Below are 16,135 nucleotides of genomic sequence, written 5' to 3' on the forward strand. Positions count from 1 at the left end.
CTGTTGGTAATGCTTCCTCTTTCCTATTGTAAGACTGTGAGTTTAAAAAGCATTCCTCCGACCTGCTGGCTCAGCTTGAAGCCTCTGCTCCGTGAGCCTCCGGCTTTGACATCCCGGTGCAGTGACCTGCCCGGAAAGAGCTCCGCCTCCCACCCTACCTGCTTCTCGGCAGCCGGGAGCAGCCCGGCGTCCGTCCGCGAGGCCTGGGCGCCTTGCCCCGCCTCCTGTTCAGCTCTCAGGCTGCGTTGCAGATGCAGTATCCGGTAGCGGAGCTTCTCGTTCTCGGCCCGCAGGAGCTCCAATCCGGGGCTGCAGGCCGCTTCCTCCTGCCGCGTCAGGCGGCCGATCTCCCCCGTTAGCAGCCGGATCGCCTCCTCCTGAGCGGCCAGACGGGAGGCCATGTGGGCTGCCATGGTGTCCAGGGAGGCCTCGAGAGCAGCAGCAGCAGCCGTGAGCCCGGGCGAGGACGAGGGAGGCGGGGACCTGGTGTGGGAGGAGAGGGAGAGGCGGGGAGAGCAGAGCCCGCGGTGCATCGGCACCGGCTGCGGCTCCCACGGGGAGCCTAGAGTCGACAGCTGCAGACGCCTTACGCTTTGGGTGTGAGTGCTCAAATACCAAAAGTGGCACTAGAGCTCACACGTGACACCCATGTGCATCCCCTAGACCTCCTTGTACTGTGCTGTTAAACAGTTTTATTTATTCTACAGCTGTGACTGTTGGACAATTTTCATCCAGTGGGGTGTAAATTAATGTTGTAAAGGTCAAACTACACGAGCTGTTTTACAAGATAGTGAACAGTTTGAAATTCCTATCCAAGTGTGTAAGTACTTGTACTACAGTTTGAACATACTTTAATAATCTTTGCTCCAGGTTACAAGAGATTGTGGGCTTGTCCCTCACTAGTAATTTAAATCTCTGCTTCTGGTCCAGGTCAGGAATTTCCTCATCCTTTATTAGAAAGAGAAGATGTGAAAAAGAACTATAGGCATATTTAAAAGGGCATGGTAGCGTTGGATACACCCAGTGCTTGAAATGGAAAAATTAAAGTGCAGGTACTCTGTGCCAGAGTACCTGCTTGTTTCTGAGAAGTGCCGGTACTCTCCAATTAAAAGTATTACGTTTTTCTTGAGATAAGCCGGTACTCTCCCTCTCAAAATAAAAAAGTGCCGGTACTCAGTACCGGAGAGTACCGGCCCATTTAAAGCACTGGATACACCCCAATTTCAAGCCGTCTCTCACGTATTAGACCGATATCACCAGTATCTAAACATTTAACTCAGAACGTCTTTTTTACTTCTTGCGAGTGTGCCATTTTAAAGGCTCCAAGCAAACTAAACCAACACTTTGTTTTAAAATGTTATAATTTTAAATAACTTATAATGTTGACTACATCTTGCCATTTGAAAAACATGCATGTGATTTACAATAAGTGAGATAACATTTAAATGCTATTTTCCTATTTCCAATTTTACTAATGTGTTGGTGTTTTGTACAGTGCTTTGATAATCGAGAGGCCTCTTGAGGGCAATAATAGAAATCTCATATCCTTTGCATATATATTAGATATTGTGAATAATATATTGTGTGTGTTTGCATGTGTGTGTGTGTACAGAGTGGCAGTAGTTATAGTTAGAACAGACTTTCCATAGGAGTTTTTTTTTTTAGTTTAGCTAATAACTTGGGGTGCCGTTTGACAAATCCTCATGAAAAGTTCTCCCAAATAAAGTTCATTTACCACAGCTCATTCCTAGAAAATGTAGGGTTGATCTATCAAGTGGGGGCCAAAAGAAAACTGGAGACCCAAACCATAATTTCCGTAGGGAATTTTGTAAACAGCGTCACAGCCCAAATAGTTGAACAGAATTGTACCAAACTTGAAGGAAAGCAAGATCTTTAACCCAGAAAGCATGCCTTTTGTGACTTGGTGTAGTTTTGTTCAGTAGTTTGTAAAGAAATTAAGGTTCAAAATACATAGATATCTGGACCATGGGCCTGAAGTTCACAAGGTTAAGCCTTCTGAATGGCTGAGATTTTTTATTTTTAAGCAGACACTCTGATTGGCTGGCCAAAAAATGAACTGTGATGTTGCACTGACCATTACAGGACTTGGTCCGATATCCTGATAATGTTTTTTTTTTAAAAAGACATAAAAGCGCAGGTTAGTGATACCCTGTTCCAGAGGGACCTCCCCAGATGCCAAAATATATATATTTTTTCAATTATGTCATTTGAGATTTCATCAGTGATGTCATAAGTACTGCATGGCGGAGGTGTAAGGTATAGTTAGCTCAATAAAATGTAACTGCCAAAATTAAGTGTTTATTTTTTGTTTAAACTAGTACTTCTGACATTTTCGTCAATTTAACTTTTGTTTTTTCATATTGACTGTAAAAAACAAAGGTTAAAGTGACACCATGGTTAGACAGTGTAATAATATACAAATAATCTTTTTAAAACAAACAAACACTGAAATTTACCAGTTATAGATTACTGAGCTAACTATAACTTGCGCTCCCACCAGGCTCAGCTTATGTCCACCATAAATCTGATCAAAGGATGCCTCCATGGGAGCGAATGCTCTTAAATTAGCAACTAAAACTGCCTCTCATACATGGCTCTGCTCTCACCCACTTTCCACTAACCAGCTAGAGTCTCCCATTGTAGTAAACTCAGGAAGTAACCTTCCACCCATTTCATGGAAGCCTTGCTGAATACAAGTTTAACCTCAATAGCTCACACTACCCAGTTACATCCAGATAAGCTTGATATAAAAATCACACTTCTGCAAACAGTGACATCATATATAAAGGTCACTGATAAATAATTTCATTTATAATGTACCAAAGGATAACAAAAATTGAAGATCATTGCATTTGCCATCCACTAATGGAGAAATTGGCTGCGTTCCCTGAAATAATTCAAAGGTGCAGGATTTAAAAACAGAGACAGGAAGAGAGAAACTCTAAGCACAGATTTCCTCGGAGCATAAAAAGACCTAACGCTTAAGCAACAAAGAAAGTTGTCCTGCAGTTGTCGTGTTGGGGAGGACTCCAATGTCTAGCATTCCTCAGGGTGTCAGGAGGCGGTCCTGTGACGTACTCCAGCTGCAGTTTGTTGGCGCTAAATAGCGCATGCTTTTCTACCTCCGAGCGGGTTCCAGTTGTCCTGCTGGGGAGGAATTCAATGCACAGCATTCCTCAGGAACCCAGGAGGCGGACCTGCGATGTTGTTTCTCTGCAATTTGTCAGCACTATATAGCTCGTGCCTTTCTCCCGCAGTGCGGGTTCCAGTTGTCCTGCAGTTGTACCACTGGGGAGGACTTCTATGCCTAGCATTCCCCAGGGCTCTAGGAGGCGGTCCTGCGACGTTGTCCAGCTGCAGCTTTTTGGCGCTATATAGTGCGTACTTTTCTCCCGGAGTGGGATGCGCCTGGGCGAAGCCCGGGCCTGCCCATGCCGGTCAGAGGGCGGGCTGGGCCCACTCTCTGTCATCGTGATTTTGGGGTGAGCGTTTTCACCTTGTATTGGAATTTTTATAACGTTGTGGCCATTATTTTCCAGATTTGACCTCTTGTGGCTCTGAATTAAACAACAATGGGCAAACGGAAAGCACAAGTGGGTTTACCCAAGGCACTCTCTCCACCGAAGACCAACAGCATAGATTAAATGCTACAGAGGGCCATTGGGATTATTTCAACCGAAATTGTGTTAACTGAAAGGAAACTGTCACTGGGAGTCCCTAATGCCGCAAGCCAAGATGGGCCTACAGCTCCTAGTCCCATCACTGTTGATATCACAGTGGACAGCACAGCCATAGATAAAGAGCCGGGTAGCTTTGATATCGTAAACCCGATGTCCAACTCAGCGGGGGCTCAAAAGATGGACACCGTGTGCTGTTAAGCGGCCCAGACAACATTCTGCGCCTCTGTTCCCCCCTTGGACCTGCTAGTCTACATATTGAACTCAATACAGGGGATTAATTAATTGTTAGCCCCCAGGGGCTAACATATAAACTGCCTTGGGTGATTGACATTCTGGAGACTTACCTGGGGAAAATAAAGACCATCTACATAAAGAGCTCTCCACATTGATAGCAAGGTTGGAAGTTATTGATAATGCCCTTGTCTCTACACTTACTCAGCCGAAGCAACCTTCCTGCCCAGTACCCAAGAGCTGTACTGCAACTAGCAAACGTTTCATACAATAATGGTAAGGGGTTTGAAGCTAGGAATTCCTTGCATGTGACTAAGGCTCCTGAAGCCCATTTGGCTCCATCTCCTCAACTCCCTGGAGCTGTGAGAACAAGTTCATCTAAGCCTAATGCTCCCTCATTCACAAAGAGGCAACCAATGACTTACCTACTACTGGTCTCCTGTCCATATGTCCTTGATTTGGTTGGTCCACCGAGTTGCTTGAAAATCCGAGAGGGGGGGTCAGCCCGAGTTAATGAACTAATGCTGGAACTGGCTGTCCCATCAGAGGCAATTTCCTTATCATATGGCAAGGGAGATTTTACTTACACGAAGAGTGAGTGGCTGGGGCGAAGGACAAACGTCCATTGTAGTGATTGTATTATCGATCACCCCTGGATATAGAGAGGTTGCTCTTCGGCCCCTTCCTGCAACTTATGAGACAATTCAAAATTGGCCTATTCCCATTGGGGTATTCTACAAATCGCTTAGCCCTAGGGAAACAGCTACGTTTGAATACAAATCCCCTGCCCGTACCTGTGCATTAAGGAATCCGACTGATTATGCAATGGGCTATGCTGGTTTTAAGATACCAGTCTCAAATCGTTCTGATGCTTTGCACAGGGTTGAACCACTAGTCCAAACGGGGAATGGCCCACTGTTAGAAATTGGGTATCTAGTTGGCAGAGGTATACACCCTTGTCCAAGTAGGGACCACAATCCTAGTCAGGGTAATTCACAAAACAATCCAAATTATCCTGTGCACACCCTCTGATAGCTTGGCACAGGGCAAGCAGGCTTAACCTAGAAGTCAATGAAGTATTTGTTCAACGAATCATACATTAACACAGTGAAAACACTACAAAAAGTGCTCCACATCAGTTTAGGAAAATAGACAATATTTATCTGAATAAAATAAAGTAAAAGTGACACAAATCCAATATGCACAAGTCGAGATATCACTTTTTAAAGGTTTAAATGAGTCTTAGTCCTTAAGAATCAGTGTTTATATCCTTGTAAAACACAGTACCTGAGATGTGTAAAAAATAACAACGCCTGGGGGCCGCAGAGGAGGAGGTGCATTCAAAAATAAGGCTCTGCATCAGATTTCCCGGCGCAGCACAGACAATGCGTCATTCCTTTCTATGCTGCAAGGTGATGCGACGATTTCCAGGAGCACAGTGTTGGTTCCTCACTGTGGTGCAGAGATATTTTGACATCCAGGGACGATGCGTTGAAAGTCTTTGATGTCCTGGCAAGAAGGAGCAGGGCCTGGGTTGATCCAGTAGGCAATGCAGCGATTTGTTTCAGCTATGAGGCAGGATCTGCATCAATTTCTGCAGGTGTTGCGTCGAGTTTCCAACGCACAGGGATTTCCTTCTCTTGGGTGAAGTCTCTGTGGCCCTGAGACTTCAGAACAGGAGGCAAGCTCAATCCAAGCCCTTGGAGAGCACTTGTGGGGAAGGCAGAGTCCTTCCAGCAGAGTCAGGGGCCAGGAGGCAGCAGGGCAACAAGCAGGGCAGTAGTCCTTATCCTTATCAGCAAAGCAGTCCAGATGAGTACTTTGGGCAGCCAGGCAGTCCCTCTGACAAAGTCAAGGTGTAGATCCAGAAGTGTCTGATTTGGTGGGGTCAGAGACACGGTATATATACCAAAAAGGCATTTGATTAGAGGGAAACGTCATAGAGTGGTTGTGAAGTGCACACGTTTCCCTTTCAGCCCAGCCCAGTCCTATCTGCCACTATCTCTGTGGGGAGTTATCAGTCCTTTGTGTGAGGGCAGGCCATTGGCCTTTGAAGTGTAAGAAAGGGCCCCTCTACCGTTCCTGCCACAGAGGACCCATTCAGTATGCAGATGAATTCGGGTGTGACTGAGTGTCCTGTATTTATGGCTGTCTGGGTGGAATGCACAAGAGAAACTGTCAACCAGCACAGCCCAGATGTAATTGGAGACAGGCTGTAAGGCACAGATCGCAGTGAGTGCAGAGTATTGCCCACTTTCTAAAAGTGGCATTTCTAAAATACGAATATTAAATCCAACTTCCCCAGTAAGCAGGATTTTCCATTACCATTCTAGCCATAATAAACATGACAGGGCTACTCCTTTCAGATTAGAATCTACCATTTAAAAGTATATAGGGGCAGTTCTATTGCTGGCCTATGAAAGGAGCAGGCCTCACAGTGGTGGAAAATGAATTTGTGAGTTTTCCACTACCAGGACATGTACAACACATAAGTACATGTCCTGTCGTTGACTTACATAGCACCCTGCCCTATGGGTTGCCTAGGGCCTACCTTAGGGGTGCCTTACATTTGAGAAAAGGGAAGATTTAGGCCTGGCAAGTGGGTACACTTGCCAATTCGAATTTACCGTTAAAACTGCACACACAGACACTGCAGTGGCAGGTCTGAGACATGATTACAGGGCAACTTATGTGGGTGGCACAATCAGTGCTGCAGGCCCACTAGTAACATCTAATTTACATGCCCTGGGCACATGTAGTATGCTTTACTAGGGACTTACAGGTACATTAAATTGGGTATGAGCTGATGTTACCAAGTTTTAGAGAAAGAGCACATGCACTTTAGCAGTGGTAAAGTGCCCAGAGTCCTAAAGCTAACAAAAATGAGGTCAGAAAAAGAGGAGGAGGAAGTCCAAAAGTTTGGGGTGACCCTTTAGAGAGGGCCATTTTCCAACACCCACCTAGAACATGTTTCTTACTAGGGAAGGAAATGGGAGTTATTGAAAGTGATCCAGCTTGTAAAAATTTAAAGGGGAGATGTAAGATTCCTGCCTTGGTGCAGGGAAGCAGATGCGTGATTGATAATGTCACTGTGCCAATTAGGTCTATTGCACGTGACAAAAGCAAAGCACCAGAAGCTCTAGACAATGGGGAGATTGACCCCATAGACCATCAGGATTCCCAGTGAATGATAAATACTGGCACTATAAACTTCGGCGGGCGCAATGATATTTGTGCACAGCCGAATCCCCTGAATCATTTAGCTCCCATAGTAGGTTGTAGCAACAGCAATCATTTGGAACTGCCTAACCCTGTGGTTTCTTGTTTAAAACCCCTAGATAATTTGTCAAAAATGTTGTCTTAAAATGTTGCAGGGTGAAGCTCTAAGCGTAATATCCCCATATGAGCTGAACTTATTGAACAACATATCATCTTCCTTTTCCAGGAAACTCGGGCCTTCGGACATTTGAATCCGTCTGGGTAGATTAATTTGAGTAAAGAAGCTATTTCCAATGACAAAGGTAAACCATCTGGAGAGTTGACAACCTGGGTTAACATTGGATGAGCCAGTAAGGTTAAAGAAGTGTTGAGACCTTTCCCCGATGTGTTTGTATAACTGCCATGGCTTGAACTGTTTATTAACATAATAATGTATTTTTAAGGCCAGGTGGTTTATCACATGAGTCGCTCACTATTGAACTGTTAATTTCACCTATGATAGCCACTTCCGGGGATATACTGAAGGTGGTGGGCGTCGATTTTAACTGTCAGTTTGAACCTTTCGATAATGACGGTGTGACATATGCCCATGAAGAAGAACAAGTGTGAGGCATTCATAGGCTGTTAATAGTTCAGATTAAGAAATGGTCTCCCCTGGCTATACAAATCAATGCCTTCACTATGAAATTGGGTTTTTGAGCAGTGAATGGTAGGTCAAATTCTGATTGTAAGGGGAAACATATGTATAATCACCTGCCTAGCACCACCCTTAGTCATCATATCTTAGTGGATATCAGAGTTTGGCCATCTTTGAACAATTTTTCTGCTGTTTCTTTCTTACATACCGACCACAACGCCCTAATCCTGGAGGTAGACCTCTCTGCCCTGGGCTTGAACACTGGGGACCCATTCGATCCCAGGGTACTTGTCTCCAGTAACAAGTGCAGAGGAAAGTCGGCTAGTATGAAGGACTTGGAGGAATAGCTGGATAAAATGTACTCCCTAGTGGCTGGTTGTCTAGGGGTCCTTCTCAATTTGGGGAGTGATTATGGCAGCAAGGCGGCTTTGAGTTCTATCTGTTCAATCCACAATAAATTGTTTTATGATCTTAAGGGCTATTTTTATGTGGAATCTAAAAGACCCAACAGCATACGACTGTCTGAGTCTTGGTATTATATAGGGTGCAAGAATGTTCGAGTCACCTTTTTCTTTGCAATTAAAGTCCAGGATAGAAAGGACATTAAAGTCCAGAGGGATCTCTATTAAAAACCTACCAGAAAGGTTAAAAAAAGACTGGGAATTTGAGCAATGAGATAATATGTTTACTGCAGTAACAAATAGGGACCAACGTGGCTTTTGTCCTGCAGTGCCAAATATTTCCGCGGCAGACTGGGTAGCGCACTTCTCCTACCTATATTCTCTGAAAGATGATGTACTAAAACCCAACTAATGCTGATGGCAGATAATTTTACGTTAGAAGATGGTTACCACTCTAATTGCATGAAACCTAATCCAATCACCTTAGAGGAGGTAAATTCAGCTATCGCTAGTATAGCCATTAATAAAGCCCCCAGATTGGATACAATTCCGAAGGGCCTCTTTAGGAGTGAATTGGATGTTTGAGGACCATACTTTTTGCTAATCTTCAACTATATTCTGGAAGGAGCACCGATACCCCCCACCAGGGCAGGGGCCAATCTTATCCTTATACATAAAAAAGGTTCTTTGGCTAACCCCCGTAATTACAGACCTATCAGTCTTATTGATTGCTCCCCAAAATCCTTTTGTACCATACTCTTTGACCAACGTCCCGCCTGGATGGATGAGGACAAAATATTAGCATCACTTCAAGTTGGATTTAGGGAGGGTATTAGTAGAGTAGACTTAAGTTTTTTGTTTCCAACTAATTTTCTGGAAAACAGTGGTCCTGGGTGGTGGCAGCCTTTACATTGCATTTGTGGATTTATGTTCAGTGTTTGATATGGTCCCTCGATGTAAATTGTGGCAGTTTTTGGCTGACATTGGTGTCCCTGACGATCTTCTGCCTATTCTTATCAGATTACATGCTTTTAACTTTGCGCAAATTCGATGTGGACTGTCTGGGGAATTGATGGGTTCCTTTCCTGTGGATCGTGGGGTCAGGCAAGGGTGTGTCCTCACCCCTACTGTTTTGATATTGTATGTTAATGATTTGATCTCTTATTTGGATGATTGTGATGGAGATGTACCTAGGCTAGCAAACATTAAGGCTTCAGCCCTGATGTTTTCAGATGACACACTCTTATTATCCAAATCCCCTATGGGCTTACAGAAAATCCTATGTCACTTTGAGAGATTCTGTGCCCAGAAGGTTCTTGAAGTAAATGTAGAGAAAACAAAAAATCATTGTCTTAAATCCTGCCCACTTTACACAACCTTACCCTAAGCTCATTGGTGTCCCCCTAGAGCTGATCAAGCTTTTTGATTACCTAGGGATGGCCCTCACTGAAGATATGGATTGGAGCTTTCATATAAAGAAACAAATACTCAAACTTATGCAACACAGTGGGGACTTATTAAGAGCCCAGCAAAGTTAATCTTTCCACCCAGTGTCACCTGCAATCCAAATATACAAAATGCAAGCTTTGGGGCTGCCACATATGGGTCTGAACTCTGGGGACACAAAACTGTGCCCAAATTACAAGTTGTAGAGAACAGTTTCCTACGACAGCTGTTAGGTCTTTCCCGCAGTACACCGCTAATTCCACTTAGATTTTATCTGGGTTTGAGGCCTATCACTGAGGGGGTGGGGTTCAGGCCCATACTTTACAGGAGACAGATTTGGGCCAGCCCCGAGTTATATTCCTACCGAGCCAGTGTCAGAGGAGTGTTAGGTTTGCTGGGATCGAGAAGTTTCCCCAGGTTTACGTATGTGAAAGAAACTCTAACCAAGATAGGGTGCGGAGAACTGTGGGAGGAGGTGGAGGTTGCACGGACAATAAATAAAACAATGGTTAAAAAAGATATCTCCAGTTTAAATTCGGTCAAATGCTGACAGGTTCCTCTTTAAGGTACTTTGACTGATAGTGTTTTTCAAACTAAGGTAAATGAGAGGGAGAGAGAGCGAGGAAAAAAACCCGAAAATTAATCTAGTTTTATGTGTCATATTGCCTTCGGGGGCGTTCCTGACGATTTTTTGCAGACCTCACCCAGGGGTTTTGGAAACCCAGGCAGTGGCCGATTAATAAGGCCTGTTGACTGCTGTGGGAGTGACCTTTATACCATATCATTGGAGCCTCATACAAGTGGCGCTCCCTGGCTAGTCTTAGCCCACGGTATGCTCAATACATTGAGCCTCCGAACACTGGAGTTAAGTGATCTTTGACTCTCCCATCACCACAAGTCGACAGACTGATACAGATACCCAGACTCTGGGACTACCTTTCCTGGAGATCACACCCGTTACCTGATTTAATCCCCCACTGGAATTTAGGTGCTTCCAATGCAATTTTCCCTGTCCTGATGATGACCCCATCCTGACTTACCCGAATACGGGGTCGAAACGTCGACACATTTCCGAAGAGTGGATGAGACAAATAGAAATGTTGTGACATTCCAGGGCCTCCTGGATTTTAGGAGCCACTGGAAGTCGATAATTTGCATACCACCACACTCTGCACTACCTGTATATATCACCATCACTCACTTGCACCTCAGCACTTTCACTGTTTTTTTAGGAGCACATACCCAAACAAATGTAAATTACACATTATGACAGGATTTATACTGTTGATCGTCTGAATCAACATGATATAAAATATATGTGGATAATAAATCTCGCTTGTTTTACATTTATAGTACATAGAGATTGTTTCAAATTCTTTTTAAGTTGATTACATGCCGTGAAAGTCTAGGTTACTTTCCCCTTGCACTGACCTTAAAGACTATTACATTTATTACCCTGGTCATGAGGGTTAGTGGGCACTTGCCTCATTGTATTACTCATATTGCCTTGATGCATTTAAATTGATTGTAAAGCCCATTTTTTTCTTGTAGGGTTTGTATATTGTTTTTTCTAGTTTTTATTACTGATCCTGTTTTAATGATTATTATATATGATTTGAGTGCATTAATTATATTTAGGTTTTTTATACATTTCTGTGATAATGCTGTTGTTTTATAAATTGAATGATTATAATGTTTTCATTTGCTACTTTTATGCTCTTTAGACCGAAATAAAGTATTTTTGAGTTTGAGTAAAAACAGAGCTAATACATCGAAAGGGATAAATAGCCGAAGTTTGCGGATGGGTGAAGGCACAACTTGCTTGATACCACCAGTATTTCAAAGACTATTCATGCCTGGCAGTCCATTGTGCAATGAAATACTGATTGTGCTACTATCAAGGCAAGTCTGATAGATATTGACGGAGTCATTAAAATTCTACTGAGAAGATGACCTTGAGCACAGTATTTCCAGGTTTTCATTCATGGACTGATTTGTGCATTCAGAACACATGGTAACTAAACACACTCACAGAAGAATAACATATGGCTTGCAAACCTCCATGCAAGCAGAATTTCAGAAAGTTCAGAATGGATACTGTCAATGGCAAAGACGTTTGTTGCAGTTTAGGTTGATTAAAAAGTTCAAAGAAATGAATTAATAGCAGTTACCTATACGAGTGGGTAAGCACATTTTTCCAAGGTTAAAAATTGAAATGAAACAGAATCCTTGACGTGATCCACTCTGGTTCATGGCCGAGCACAGCCAAAGGTTTTTAGCAACTGGAATGGTGTGACTGGTCCCAGGAGAGAGGCTTGGTCACAGGCTAATCCCTGTGCCCACACCATACTGTGCAAGGCCAAAGGACATGCACAGTAGGTTTGGGTGAGAAGGAGGCCAGCTTAGACCATGTGCAGCAGTTAATTTCTGTGCCCAGTTGTCACTTAACTGGTTCAATGAGATAGGAGGTGGGGCCAGGCCCAGTACCAAGAGCCAGGCATGTGCATATGAAAGTCATGCACAGCTTGTTTGGGCGGGATGTCCCTGCGCCCAGATTATGCTGCACACAAGTCATGCTAGCAGCTCACAGCCAAATGCTTGTGAAGCTGAGCCCAACCCGTACTCCCTAAATGTACTCTGTCTCTCTTCTGCATCAGAAAAGAGAAGGGCACAGTGAAAGACCATCCCTTCTCTGTGCCCTTCTAACATGCTCTGCACCCAATCCTGGTAGCCATCAGGTCTTACTCTTAGGATGCATCCAGTGAGCTCTAGCTGTAGGATTTGGACTTACCCCTTGTCTTGGACCCAGTTCACCACACTAATAGAGACCAGAAGGGTATGTCATTCTGCTAGGAGTTGTGCATATTTATAAATGCTAGAACAATCACTTTCAAAGTTCTCTGCATCACCCACCAGACAGTTCACAGGATAGGGCTTGTTTTTCTACAGTACAAACATGCGCTCAATTGTCAATACGACCTCAGATTTAGAATGATTGCCCCATTCATTACACCCTATGTAATAGAACACGATTGGACAGGAGATTCTTCTCTGTAAGACATGCAAACTCTAGAACATGCTTCAGAAAAAAATAAGAAAAGTCCATAATGACCCAACTTTTTGCCTCTGTTTCCCAGGTTGTTGATGTGTGCTGGACTCTGTTTTTTGCTATTTTTGTTACTCTGGGCACTTTACCACTGCTAACTAGTACTAACGTGCAAGTGCTCCTATACAAAATGTGTATGTAAATGGTTCATCCATGATTGGCATATTTGATTTACTGGTAAGTCCCTAGTACAATGCACTGGAGGTTCTCAGGGCCTGTAAATCAAATGCTACTAGTGGGCCTGCAGCACTGGTTGTGCCACCCACATTAGTAGCCCTGTAATCATGTCTCAGACCTGCCACTGCAGTGTCCGTGTGTGCAGTTTTAAACTGCCAATTCGACTTTGCAAGTCTACCCACTTGCCAGGCCTAAACCTTCCCTTTTCTTACATGTAAGACACCCCTAAGGTAGGCCCTAAGTAGCCCCATGGGCAGGGTGCAGTGTATGTTTTAGGTAGGACAAATACTAATGTGTTTTATATGTCCTGACAGTGAAATACTGCCAAATACAGTTTTCACTGGTGCAAGGCCTATCCCTCTCATAGGTTAAAATGGGGGCTGTCTTTAAATATGATTAAAGTGTAGATTCCCTTTGGGAGCGAATGGACATGTGGAGTTTGGGGTCTCTGAGCTCACAGTTTAAAAATACATCTTTTAGTAAAGTTGATTTTAAGATCGTGTGTTTGAAAAAGGCACTTTTAGAAAGTGAGCATTTTCTTGCTTAAACCATTCCGTGACTCTGCCTGTTTGTGGATTTCCTGTCTGGGTCAGTTTGACAGCTCTCTTTAGACAGTGACACAAAGGGAGCTAGGGTGCAGCCTGTATATCCTGATGAGCCATCTGTGCAAGGAGGGAGGAGAAAAGTGGTCACTCACACCTGAAAGGGCTGTGCCTGCTCTCACACAATGCAGTCTCCAACCACCTGGTGCGTGTCTGGGGCCTGGCGTGGGCAAGGCAGGATTTCACAAACATGAGAGACTTTCATTTGAAGTAAGCCTACTTCAAAGGGCAAGATGGGTATAAGAAGGACACCCAAAATGACAGACTTTAGATCACTTCTGGAAACCAAGAGGAACCTCTGCCTGGAGAAGAGCTGAGGAAGAAGAGCTGCCCTGCCTGTGACTGTGCTTTGTGGAGCTATCCTGCAGTTGCTGCTTCTGCCTGTGCAAGAGGAAAAAGACTTGACTTTGTGTGTCTTCCTGCTTGTGAAGAACTCTCAAAGGGATTGAAGTAGAGCTTGCCTCCTGTTGCTGAAGTCTCAGTGACAGCAAAGACTTCTCTCTGCCAGCACCTGGAGCCTCTGCTGAGACTCCTACCCTGCCAAGTGGTGCCCATCCAGTTCCTGGGACCCTGAAAGGAGAAGCTGGCAGAACAAGAGTAAGAAATCCACGCACAGACCACACATCGCAAGCACCTTTTGATGCACACTCGCCCATGCAGGGTTATTTTTGACGCACCCAGGTACATTTCCACGATAACAGCGTTAGCGTTGTGTTTAAAATCTCATGAAGACTCTTTTTGGTTTTAAATTGATAACTTTACTTGTGTATAGTGGATTTTTGTCATTTTGGTCTTGTTGAATTTAGAGCTACCAAGGGGGTGAGCGGGGGTTAGCGGAGGGTGATTCTCTTTTACCCTGACTAGAGTGAGGGTCCTTGCTTTGACAGGGGGTAACCTAACTGCCAACTAAAAACCCCATTTCTAACAACCCAGAATTCAGAAAGAAAGTAAGGACCTGAAGCGTTCCTAAAATATTACTTCAACTGGAGCCTATAGGGGGTTTGGGCCCATACCTGTAAACTACGATTGTATATCGCACCCCGTTTTGTTCCATACATCATGCAATATTGAACTTAAACTGCCTGTGCAATCTGATTGGAGTGCACTTCCAAACCTTATGCATGGCCTTAATGCATGTCTCTCCTAGGTAGCTTGTCAACTAACATTTGAGGGAAGCTGCAATAAATGGGCAGACCAGATACTTTTGGTCCCTGATTGGAGAAGGCTGTGGGTCAAGAGTGTGTTCATCCCCTATAGCCATTAACAAGTCTCGTTGGTTGGTGTTTATTTCCAACCTTTATGCTACAAACGGGGTCGAAATGAAAATTGTGGAAAATTGGGTTTTTAATTCTCATGATTTCCCATCTGAAAAGGAGATCGTGTTGGCTATCCAAGGCATGTGTTTTTCTGCCGCAATGGGCCCAGATGAATCACTCATCTCAGTATTAAAGCAGGATACTCATTCTTTGAGTAAGATATTATTTGTGGTGTGTAAAATTTGTTTTGAAAATAGAAGAATTCCCCCCTTCTGGACAGCAAGTATTATAGTGCCTCTGTTTCAGAAGGGTGATCGAAATTCCCCAGGTAATTACCGTCAGATTGCTCTCCTGAAAACGGTGGGCAAAGTTTTTGCTAAATGTTTACTGTCCTGGTTAAATGAATGGGTGTAAGAAAATAATATTATTGCCTTGGGACAGAAGGAGTTTATGAGTAAACACAGCATGATGGACAATACTGACCACTTCAATTAATGAAAAATATGTAATCACGAGAGGTGGAGTGGTTTATGTAGCTTTTATTGACTTTTCAACTGCATTCTATAAAGTGGCTAGGGCCCTGCTGTGGGGAAAGCTCGCTCATTTGGATATGCCGAACAGCTTATTGGGTCTTGTTATTGTACTATATATTTCCGCCTGTCACAGGTGATACCTACTATGAATGGGTTAAAACAAGGGTATCCCTTAACTCCTTTGCTTTTTTCATTATATATTTCAGATCTTCCCTCATATCTATCTCAGAGTGAGGGTTTTGCCCCAATAGTTGGTGGAAAATGTGTAGTCTCTCTATTGTATGCTTATGATTTTATAATTTTGGATCGTATCCCCAAAGGACTGAATAATCACCTTCAGTCTCTAAAACAGTATACTGATGCCAATTTTTTAAAGATTAACATTTACAAAAGCAAAAGTATGTGTTTTCATTTGAAAAATAAATGAAAGTATCGTAACTTCCAATGGTACTTGGGGGCTCAAACATTAGAAATTGTGAATTCATATACATTCCTGGGTAAGATAATGCAAGGGAATCTTAGTGATGAGTCCCATATACAAAATAATATGTGTAAAGCTAGCTCCCAAGCAAGAGGCTTAGGGGCATCTATAGGGCAACAGGGAAGAGACATTTTGTGCATTTATTATCGGTTGTGGTGCAAACATTCCAGCATCCCTTCTGTACGGTTAAGAACTGATTGATTCCTCCCAATGGGGCTTTCTAAATTTGATGGAAGGCAGAATCCTTAAAAAGCTTGCCACAACTAATAATGCCACCTCAGTGGCAGCTCTAAAGCTGGAGATGGGTTTGAGAAATGCATTTGCCCAGGGATTAGCAGGGGTGGC

The 16,135-nt window shown here is 43.6% G+C and overlaps 1 protein-coding gene across 2 annotated transcripts in view; it reads right to left on the reverse strand.

Moving 5' to 3' along the window:
* LOC138284024 (threonine--tRNA ligase 1, cytoplasmic-like) overlaps positions 1-630 on the reverse strand; it is a 221,178-nt gene extending 220,548 nt beyond the window's left edge. Inside the window, exon 1 of one of the 2 annotated variants that reach the window (XM_069222371.1) lies at positions 159-630. In XM_069222371.1, coding sequence (XP_069078472.1) covers positions 159-533 — 375 coding nt within the window. In that variant the 5' untranslated portion in view covers positions 534-630. The remainder of the gene's footprint in view (positions 1-158) is intronic. The other variant, XM_069222372.1, reaches the window with a different exon arrangement.
* Between the last annotated feature and the right edge of the window lie 15,505 nt (positions 631-16,135).

Source organism: Pleurodeles waltl, chromosome 3_1 (genome assembly GCF_031143425.1).
Source record: "Pleurodeles waltl isolate 20211129_DDA chromosome 3_1, aPleWal1.hap1.20221129, whole genome shotgun sequence".
NCBI lineage: Eukaryota > Metazoa > Chordata > Amphibia > Caudata > Salamandridae > Pleurodeles > Pleurodeles waltl.